The sequence below is a fragment of the Grampus griseus genome, assembly GCF_964374135.1.
Source record: "Grampus griseus genome assembly, chromosome: 14".
Classification (NCBI taxonomy): Eukaryota; Metazoa; Chordata; class Mammalia; order Artiodactyla; family Delphinidae; genus Grampus; species Grampus griseus.
Window position 1 is genome coordinate 43,101,993 of NC_139008.1, and position 11,062 is coordinate 43,113,054.

At 56.3% G+C, this 11,062-nt stretch overlaps 1 protein-coding gene across 1 annotated transcript; it reads left to right on the plus strand.

The window, feature by feature from the left end:
• Nucleotides 1-329: 329 nt before the first annotated feature.
• PAX1 (paired box 1) lies at nt 330-8,939 on the plus strand (the record flags this gene model as incomplete). The annotated part of the gene is made up of 5 exons (XM_082670563.1): nt 330-588; nt 999-1,628; nt 3,154-3,296; nt 3,783-4,005; nt 8,848-8,939. 5 exons carry the CDS (start codon nt 330-332, stop codon nt 8,937-8,939), a joined length of 1,347 nt encoding a protein of 448 aa, XP_082526689.1.
• Between the last annotated feature and the right edge of the window lie 2,123 nt (nt 8,940-11,062).

Below are 11,062 nucleotides of genomic sequence, written 5' to 3' on the forward strand. Positions count from 1 at the left end.
TCAAAACCCGAGGGGTGAGGGGCTTCGAGGGAAGCGGAGCAAGTGGAAGGTCCCAGGCCCGGCTGGGGTTAGGACTGTGTGTGTGTGTGTGTGTGTGTGTGTGTGTGTGTGTGTAGGGGGCTGGGTTCCGAAGGAGGGCTGAGGGGGGAGCACAGAAGGAGGGGGTAGAGTTTCAGCGCGGGGAGGGGGGCGTCGGGGCGCAGTGACGGGAACCAATGAGCTGCCAACTCGCGCGTCTCCGGCGTGACTGCCTAGATTGACGTGGAGGACACGTCAAATTGATCCCCGCACTCCGCAGCCTCCCGGTCAGACGAATTTCTCCTAATCGGATGAAGTTCACCCTAGGCCTGGGGTCGCGGGCGTGGAGAGTGTCCTGGGAGCGGGCGGCGGCGGCGGCGGGCGGCGGCGCGCTCGGCAGCGGCTCACGGCGCTCTTCCAGCCCGCGGCCCGGCCGCCGCGGCTCTCGGCTCGCGCGCGCCCTCCCTCTATGCCTCTCCCGCGGCGGCGGCGCCCCAGCTCTCCCGGACCGCGCCGGGCCCAGCCCCGGCCGCCTCGGCGCCAGGCAGCCGGCCGGCCCGCGCGCCATGGGTAAGGGGCGGGCGGACGAGGCGGGGGGTGTCCCGGCGCCTCCCTTCCCTCGCGCCCGCGGTCCCTGGGAGACCAGGTCCCGGGTCCCAGACTGGCCGCGTTCTCCGCACGCCCCCAGCCCCGGGCGTGGGTGGGGGGCGCTCGGCGTGTCGCGGGAGGGGATGTCCCAAGTAGACGCGTCGGAAGTCGCGAAAGGGCACGGAGGGCTGAAGTGCGCGGCTCCCCCCGCCGTGGTCCCTGCGCGGGTGCCAACTCCCGGGACCGGACTGGGTCCGTTTGCTCGGATTCCGAGGACCCACCGGTCACCTTCGGAGGTGCCCCGGGTGCAGCCCCTGTCCCTGCGCGGCCACCCTCGGCTAACCCGCCGGTGTTCTTTCCCCTCCCCTCACTCTCGTCGGGCGCGTCCGCAGAGCAGACGTACGGCGAGGTGAACCAGCTGGGCGGCGTGTTCGTCAACGGCCGCCCCCTGCCCAACGCCATCCGCCTGCGCATCGTGGAGCTGGCGCAGCTGGGCATCCGACCCTGTGACATCAGCCGGCAGCTTCGCGTATCCCACGGCTGCGTGAGCAAGATCCTGGCGCGCTACAACGAGACGGGCTCCATCCTGCCCGGGGCCATTGGGGGCAGCAAACCCCGCGTCACTACCCCCAACGTGGTCAAGCACATCCGGGACTACAAGCAGGGCGACCCCGGCATCTTTGCCTGGGAGATACGCGACCGGCTGCTAGCCGACGGCGTCTGCGACAAGTACAACGTGCCCTCTGTGAGTTCCATCAGCCGCATCCTGCGGAATAAGATTGGCAGCCTGGCGCAGCCCGGCCCGTACGAGGCGAGCAAGCAGCCGCCGCCGCAGCCGGCGCTGCCCTATAACCACATCTACCAGTATCCCTACCCCAGCCCCGTGTCGCCCACGGGTGCCAAGATGGGCAGCCACCACGGGGTCCCGGGCACAGCGGGCCACGTCAGCATCCCCCGTTCATGGCCCTCGGCTCACTCGGTCAGCAATATCCTGGGCATCCGGACGTTTATGGAGCAAACAGGTCAGTGGCGCCAGCCTTCTGTAGCCTTCCTGGAAGGGGCAGAAGTGGAGCGGGGGGAGGCATGCGGGTGAGGGGTCACTCTCGCGGGCCTCCTCCAACCGGTTTTGGCTCAGGGGAGGGCTCCGGGTTGGCCAGGGAGACTGAGGGTCCTGGGCCTTCTGTGGGAGTCCTCGGACATCTTGAACTTTTTATGACAAATATGGAAAATATTTCCCAAATAGAAGAGCAATCACCGACCACAAATTCGGAGGCTTGAAATTGCGCTTTTTCATTCTTGCAAAAAGTATGCAAACCCCTATCGCCAGATCTAAGCCAAACAAACCGCAAAGTCAATTCTGCGACCCTTTCTTAAGATCCCGATCTTTCGGGATCCCTCACCATTCCCCAAAAAAGGCTCTTTGAGTAAAAGGCGAAGGGTCTGGCTGGCCGGTCTTGCTGTGTGGCCTGAATCTCCAGCAGGCCCCATGGCCTGGCGGGTGACAGGCGCCTGCAGGCTGCAGCCATCCTCAGGGTGAAAGCTCCCACGGATTTGCCCTTTGCTTGCAATCTCTGGGTGTGGAGGGAGGGGACGGGGAGAGGGGGGAAGGTTAGGGGCAGTTTTGGTGAGGGGCTCAGAAGAATGGGTGGGGGCCGGGACCGGGTCCGTAGTCTCTTTGCACTGTCCCCTGCCCCCAGCAGCCGGCCAGAGAGTGGCGTGTTCTTAGGTGCGCAGACTCAGCAGGAGCATAAGAGGCAAAGTTCACTGTAGCCCAAGAGACAGGAGGGGCGTCCAGAAAGAAACTGAAGGCTTAGCTCCAGCGGCTGTGGGCCGCGCCTCCAGGCCGTGCACAGGCTTCATTTCTCCTTGTGGCTCAAACCCAGCCTGGGCCGCAGGTTTGGGCCAAAGCTTCCCATGGAGCGTCCGGTGGGGAGCTAGCGGGGAGGTGACCTCTCCATGCCTGAGCTCAGATCTGGAGCTTTCTCTCGGTTTTCTGCACACACACGTGTGCGAGGAGCAGACCTGAGCCGGGGACGCTCACGGGTGGCTGGGTTGATGCCTCTTTCTGGAGGCCCGGGATGTCTCTGGAGGGAGTTGTGAGTAGAAACGGCTTCCAGCCCTCCAGACGCTTATTGAGACATTGAGAAGCCCATATAGTTCTCTTGAGCCTGCTGTGGATTTGAACTTGGACCTTTTGGGGCACCGTCTCTGCAAAGTGGAAAAGCCGCCTGGGCGGAGGGTGCCCAGATCTGGCCGTCAGCCTCTCCCTGTCGGAAACTTCCTGTTTCGTGGGAAGCGGGTGGAGACCTGGGAGGAGCGAGGGGCAGGTCCCCAGCACCCTCTCTCTGCCCCGCTGGGAGCAACAGCGAAATCTGGGGTCCCCGCTGCCCTGAGCATCTGCCGCCGGGTGTTCAGAGGAGCCTGGGTCGTGCCTTCGGATCCGGGCTGGGCGCTTGTAGGCACGCGTTTAGATGTCCGGGCCGGAGGGCTGCCCGTGTGCCCAGCGCGGACTCAGATACCTCTTCTAATCCTCCTGTGTCCCCGCAGGGGCCCTGGCGGGGAGCGAAGGCGCCGCCTACTCCCCGAAGATGGAAGACTGGGCCGGCGTGAACCGCACGGCCTTCCCCGCCAGCCCAGCCGTGAACGGGCTCGAGAAACCTGCCTTGGAGGCAGACATTAAATACACGCAGGTAACTGAGCGCGGGGAAGGAGGTGTCCTTAATCAGGGGAGAGGGAGAGGGAGGGGAGTAGGGAGAAAGGGAAGAGGCCCCCTCCACCCCCAGGGGAGGCGAGTTGGGCTGAAGGTTGATGTCTGGTCTGCGGGCATATTTCTCTCCTTTCCTAGGAGGGGATTGACTTGCCTTTTGCCAAGACACTTTTGCTAAAAAACCTGGGCCCCGTTAACACAAAAGGTTGAGGACTGACTCCCTTTCTCTAAGTCCCGGACGGTGAATATGATGACCCCCTTCACCTTTTGTTATTATTTCTAACAATTTGAGTGGACATCGCTTTGCCACAGTCCTTGCCAGGACAATTAGAGGCCAGACTTCGCATGGGGAATCATTGTGGGGACAGCAGGGAGAATGGGGACCCACCCCCACCCCGGTAACTGCCGGTGCTGGAGAAGCCGGCGGGATTGCCCGCTGCCGACGGTCTGTCGCTCTCTCTCCCCGCAGTCGGCCTCCGGCCTCCCCGCGGTGGGCGGCTTCCTCCCGGCCTGCGCCTACCCGGCCTCCAACCAGCACGGTGTGTACAGCTCGCCGGCCGGCGGCTACCTCGCCCCGGGCCCGCCGTGGCCGCCGGCGCAGGGGCCCCCGCTGGCGCCCCCCGGGGCCGGCGTCACCGTACACGGCGGGGAGCTTGCCGCAGCCGTGACCTTCAAGCATCCCAGCCGAGAAGGTGAGGGGCGCGGGCCGGCGGGAGGGGTTCAGACGAATGCTGGAGGATTAGGAAGGGTGCAAAGGAGCAAAGGAGAGACACAGACAGAGACAGAGACAGAGACAGGAGACAGAGAGGCTGGAGTGGGTACCGGCATAGATTCTTCCTCTGGGTTACACTTTAAACCAGAGCAGATTAATTTCTAATAGGTATAAGCCGTGTCCCTAGAAAGGCAGGCAGAGATTGAGAGAGGCCCCAGGACTGTCCCCTAACTTGTATGGATTAAGAAGACCTCCTCTCTGGGTCTCATTTCTCTGTCCGTAGAAGGGTCTAGAAGGCACCCTCCAGGGGCACCTTCCTGTGGCCTGTGGAGCTGTACCTTCTGTGGAGGACCTGCTGTGGCACCTGAACCCCGCAGGTGGGGTTGGACCTGCCCTGGCCTGGACCCCTTCCACGTACTGCCCATCTCTTTCTTCCATGTCCGAGTTTTTTTTTTTTCCCAAGCAGGCCCTGTTCTCCCCTTGCATTCATCTTCTTGAACACATCCTTTGGGAGAGGAGACAGCATTTCAATCATGTGTCTCTAAGTCTAGACTCTTCTTCCCCTCCTCCTCCATAAATCTGCTCTCTGATAAGCCAACTAACAGATTTGAGGTATTTAATTCACGGTCCACAGTGAGAGGGGCATCTTCTTACACTGACCTTTGGGTTCTAGTTTTTCCTGTAACTTGGGAAAAGCTCACCTGCCCTTGACTCTGCATTTTCCTCACGGTGAAAGGAATGACTGGCTTTGCCAATTTCCCACCTGCCTGCTTTTAGGTTCTGAGCGCCAGGAATTTGCAACTTCAACTCCTCTAGGAAAAGGCAGGAGTCACTCCGGGGTGGAGGTGGGGCCTCTCGGCCTCAGTAGCAAAGGTGGCTGAGCACGAACCTGGGGGCTGCGTGGGGCACAAGGATGTTCCAGATTCCCGAAGGGTCTTTGCAGCTGATCTGCCTTATACCCACCCAGGCAGAAGTGGGGGCAGGTGGCACTGGGTAGGCAGAGGAAAGGAGGGGCTTCCTCTTTGGTGATACCCAGGCAAAAACTTTATTTCCAAGTAGTTTCATTGAGACATAATAGCGTGATCTATGAAAGAGAGAGAGACAGAAAGAAAGTGAGAGAGAGAGAGGATTAAGATGCCATCATTAACAGTCAAGCGGAGGAACAAAAGTTAAAAAATTTTTTGTCACTTTTTTAGAGCACGAAAATTCTGGGATATCAATTTACAAATATTGAGACTTAGAACTCCTTCAATCTTTAAATTTAATTTAAATAATAGGAAAATTCCACTTGTTCCTTTACAGGAAAATCTAAGTAAAGGGAATTTTAAAAGTCGAGACTCAGAGCTCCTTCGATCTTTCCCTTTAAGGACAGATAAGGGGTCTTAGGGGAAGTGTTTTGCTCAGAGCCTTGTCCTGGGACTTGGACCTACTCGTTTTCTTGACACCTGAGGTTATCTGTTGAATTAGAAATTAAAATGGAATTTACCAAATTATACTCATTAGACTAATCGTTTAACTAAGCAGGTTAATTTGATTTAGAAAAGTGTATCCACAAATTTAAACGATTCCCCCTGGGCTGACCCCAAGTAGCAGGAAGACTTAGAAAAAGGACTCGCTATCTTCAGAGTGATGCGGTCCTTTCCTAACAGAGCCATTCTGTCCCAGGGTATTTCAAGCGCTACCTTAGAAACAAATTATGAAATGTAGGTAATAATCCAAAGGTGAAACACACAGTTCTGAGTTCTAGGCTAACTCTAGTTAATTTGATGGGCAGGGGGTACTCACTGGTGGTTAATTTTCTTTGGAAGATACTTTCCGTTCAGAAATACAGAGCCATTGAATGACACTGGCATTCCTGTCCATTTCACCATTATTTTCACTTCCTATTATGAAACATCCCACCCATTTCCAAAATCTGCAGCAGTAATTAGCTACATTCATTGTTAAATTAATAACAATGTTCTGATCCTGACAGTTCTTTAAAGATCCAAGTAAAGGGTCATCGAATAAATCAGGTCGATCATTGAAAATGATTTCTCCAGCTGGCATACAAATGTTTGTGTTTGAACAGGAACATATAAATAATGAGAATTGCATATCTACTTGGGTTATGGATTTTCACTCTTCTCATTGGCAGAGAAATGGAATTGAAAGATTGCCCCCACCCACAAGTGGTCTTTGAAAAATTACAAAGCAAAGTAATGTGAATCACTGCCTTTAATTTTCTAATCATTGCTTAAGAAATTATCTTCAAAGAAACCTATCCCATAAGACAATTTACTATCATTAATTGTTCATAAGAGTAGTAGGAATAGTGTCTATTGAACTTCTTCAGTAAGAAAACAGTTTCTTTACTGAAGGCGGTTTAATATCACGACGGCTCAGTATAAAACAAATACTTCTGATCACCTAGTCCATACACGGACAATATACACATAATAATATATATTATATTTTGTATATGTATATACATATATTTCAATATGTCCTCCACATCAGGTGCGAATGAACATTATTATCCTAAGATAAGCTTACTCAGATGTCAAATTATTCATTACAATTTATTAACTTTATCTTGGTAGAGGGTTGTGAGTCTGGGTTCCCTATTATTTAGGCAAGACAGTGTGATTTACATTTCCCGACGGTGAAAGGAAACTTTAATTCTTAAGGCCTGAGAGCATAGGAAAGTTCCACTTCATCTACAAGTGGAGGGGGGCCCGTGTTCTAGGAATTCCGACCCCTATCCAGACAAGACCATCTCCCTCCCCTTCCCCTTCCAGACAGGTGACAGACCCCATCAGGCATTCCCCCAAGGCAAATGGTATTTACAGAGTGTTTTCAGAAACCTCAAAACCTCCCGGCTCTGAGGTCCCTCCCAGCCGGCTTTTGGAAAGACTAAAGATTTGGAAATCAAATTTATAAGGTATTGCATAGGCTCAAAGAATATGTGTCTTTTATATTTGTTAGAGATAACTCGCGGCTTGTTCCAGTCGCCCCTGCTCCGGATTAGTTCTTGAAGGATCCTAAAAGCGAACTTTGCCAGGAACACTAGGGCGCAAGCGTTGGCCTGAGAGCCCGCCGCCGCCAACCTCGGTCTCTTTTGACACAGCCTTGGGGGACCCCTTTCCAGGACTCCGCTGACATCTCCCCCATCCCCGCCCTGCCCCACCCCAGTGTCCCAGTGGCCCTGGAATGGAAGTACCAATATTTTTTAAAAAGCTTGTCCCCATTCCTGCCCATTAAGTTTAAATAAGCTTGCAGAGTGCCTAACGCCGGCTCGAGCCTTCGTGGGGGCCCCGCGACCTACCCACTCCGTCACCCAGATTCCTGCAGGTGGGAAAGGAGGGGCAGAGGGGTCCTATGGGGGAGGGACTGGGGCGGGGGAAGAGCTACAAACGCAGCAGCAGGCTCGCCCCCATAGAGCGGAGTGAAATCTGTCTCTGGTCTCCCGGGTGTTTATTTTTCACGAGTTCATTTTCTCGCTTGTCTCTCAGGCAACCGGCCCTTGGCTGAGAAACCTCCAACTCCGGAGTTGTTTTCTAAACAGGGCCTCACCTCCAAGTGTGTGTACTGGGTGGAATGAAAAGGTCTGAAAACCTCGTCGGCTGAGCGGCCACAACTGTGTTTAGGAAAGAGAGCTGAGAGGCAAGGGAGAGCGAGGGGTCGGTCCTGGAAAGGTCTCCAGACCCCTTCGCCACCTCTGCGAAACCAGATGTGCGCGCGCGCGCCCCTGGCGCAGAGGTGTGGGCCCGGCTCCGCGTGGCCCCGGGGCGGTGCGCCAGAGCCGGGGCGAGGGCAGCTGCAGGAGGAAACAGCCGGGAGCTCCCCCTCACCCCAAATTGAGGCGCCCCCAAGCTCCCCCTTTAAAGGAGGACGTGTGGAGGAGAAAAGAAAGTTGAAAATAGGCGCTTTTAGGTATAAATAAGCCTGTGCTTTCCAGCGCAGGAGAAGCCGAGGGGCCGGGCGTCGGGAAAGGGAAAAACAGGGGTTGCACAATCGTGGCGTCAATTTTCTGGCTTCCAGTAGCAAAACTTGGGCCCCTTCCCAAAACCCTAAATAATAGAGCAACTCGCTGAATGCTGCCTAATATGGCAAGTCCACTGTCACTAAATCCGGAGGCCCACAGGCCTCAGGACGTGCTGTGCCCACAGTGATGAGCGCATCTGGATCCCCGGGCCGCGGGAGCAGAACGAAGTCTGCCGCCCGCCTAACGCGCGACCGCCTCCCACGTCGGGGGTGATCCTGGCCACCCTGGGCCCTCCCCGCGGGGTATTTTGGTGACCCACCCCCACTCGATTCCCCCCCACCCCCGGCCCATCGCGGGCCCTGAGTTGCTTTGAGGACCGTGACCTGACGCGCTGGCAGCCTCTTGGGCCGGTGCGCCAGCTGGGTCTGGCGTGGGTGGGGGCTCGGGAGGCGGGGTGCGCGGATCTCAGCTCCCCGCTCCCTCCCCGGTCTGCGATCGGACCACCGCCCCGCCCGTGGCCGCCTGGCTCTGCAGCGCCTCCCTGCGCCCGGCGCCCGCTTTACTGAGCGGCGCGGGGCCCGCGGCGCGGGGCGTCTGCAGGCGGGCCCTGCGAGGAGAGCCGCGACCCAGGTTGGGAGGGCGAGAGGCTTCCGCGGGGCCGCGAAGGGTGGGTGCCGAGGGCTCCGGGGAGCGCGGTCTCGCTGCCTCCTTGCAACCCCGAGATGTGGAGCGCGCGCCGCCCCTTCTCCCCGGGACCCTGCGCTGTCGGCCGTGTTCCCGGGTATCGCGGTCCCCGGGTCTCCCGCTCGGCGCAGCTCCCTGCAGTGACCCCACGCCGTGTGCTTCCTCCCGCAGTGGCCGACCGGAAGCCGCCCAGCCCCGGCGGCAAGGCCCCCGACGGCCTCGGGAGCTTACACGGACTGCCCGTCCCGGCCTCGACCTCCTAGGGCCGCGCGTCCGTGAGCCGAGCCCAAGCCCGAGCCCGGAGGCGGCGGCGGAGCGGCGGGCGCAGTGGGGCGCGGACCCGAGGACTCGCCGCGGCCGAAGTGCCCATCAGCCCCGGCCTCGCCCGGCCCCGCGCCCGGCAGCCGCGCTTCCTCCATCGGCCGGGGTTTTCGGCTTCTCTGAACTTTGGCTTCAGACTGTTGCATCTTCGTCGCCGCGACCTTTGCTCTGACGTGGCCTCCCTCGTCCAGCGGGCCTCCAGCGCCTTTTCCTACTTCTCCCCGGGCTGTTTGGCACCGCCCCTCCCTCCCTTTCTCTCCCTTCCCCTCTCTCCCTCTTTCCCGCTCTGCCTCGCTTCCCTTCTTCCTCCCTTTCTTCCCTCCTTCCTCCTGAGCCTCCTTTCCTTCCCCATCTTCGCCCTCTTCATTTTCCTCTCTATCTCGCTTCCTTTCCTCCCTCCGTCTCCCCGTCTACGTGGGCTCCCTTTCCTGTGGTCCAGCCGGGTCCGCCGTCTTCTCTCCTTGGCCTTTACAAGTCACGACTCTGCCTCTCCTTATTGGCACTGCCCGGACCCTCACCCCCTTGCCGAGAGCACCAGACCAGTCTCCACGACAGGCCCTCCTCTTTTTAGCCTCCACCCCTCCGGGGGCCCCAGGCCTCACCGAGGGGCTCCAACCTGGGAAATGGAGAAGCCACAGTTTTTATTTCATATTTTTATAACCATGAACCCAGATAAAACCTCGGTGAACTGTCCCTTCTTCTCCCCCCACCCCAAGGATATTATCAGGAAATATTCTTCTTTGGATGTTTTCTCAGTGCCCAGTGGCTGGGCTTCTCTTTGCTTCCTCTGAGATGATGTCACCCCAAAGAAGACTGGGGTAGGAGTAGGGGCACTGGGGCCACTGTGTTTTCTGTAGTTAGAAAACCATGCGTGCCCTGGGGGTGCCCCCTCCTACCCCTCCACACCCAACAGGAGGGAATCTGGCATATGGTAGACGCATCAGCACTGTTTTTTGGTATTCAGGGGTCGGCACATTTGTTAATTTAAACGACAAACTGCTTCCGGGTACAAAGGTGCAATCTGGCTTCTGGCTTGCAAAGGGATGGGGGTCAGAAAAATCCAGAAAGTGTCTTCTAGAGCAGGACACAAGCTCCGTTCACTGCTCCCAAGTTCAGGAGCACTGGTGGCAGGACCCTGGACATAAAACTTCAATCTCTGTAGTCAGAAAAATGTCACTGGTGAGAGTCTGACATCACCTGTTAACCATGGCTACCTTTGAATAAAGGAAAGCATCTGTATGTGCGCTTTGTAAGGGTAAGCAAGTCTGTGTCCAGACTGGAGTGTTGTATAGGTATGTCTCAATGACTTAGCCCCTGGGTTTCCAGCATAAACACTATTGAGAGGGAATTGTTCTGGGACTTCCCTGGCGAGCCAGTGGTTAAGATTCCATGCTTCCAACGCAGGGGGCACGGGTTCGATCCCTGGTTGGGGGAACTAAGATCCTGCAAAGAGGGATTTGTTTTATTGGTTTACTCCTTAACACTTTGTAACCCAGGTTGAGGTGGAAGAGAAAATGAGAGGGGAGGAACATTTTCAGGGATGGTCCCTGGAAACTCGAGGTAGAGAGACAGAATGCAGAAACCATCCTAAAATGAAGTTAATTCTTAGAGGGAAAAAATGGGCAGAAGGCAGTGAGGAACAATGGAGGACTTTCCCAGAACTTTTTTTAACATTCTAAAGCTAAAGAAAACTATCACAGGCTACCAAATAACCTAGGGATTTCTCACTACAGAGGAGTCTCTGGCCACTTGTTTTGTTTTTCCTCCCACTGTTTGCTTTTCTAAAACTGAGAGCAGAGATTTTCGAATTGAAGGTTTTGCTTGTAAGTGGAGCTGTCTGCTTGGAGGGAACCGGTGGGGGAATTATTTTCATTGCATCTCACTGCAATAGTACCTGCTGGAGGTATTCATCAAAACTAATGAAAAGAGTATCTGCTTTTTTTCATATAGAGGCTTTTCTTCCCAGGTCTTCAAAGTCTCTTGCTTATATAAAAAGTTCCATTTTATAAACAGGAATATTGAGGGTTAGAGACCTAGTTTATTTCTCTGGACCACATACAGCAAG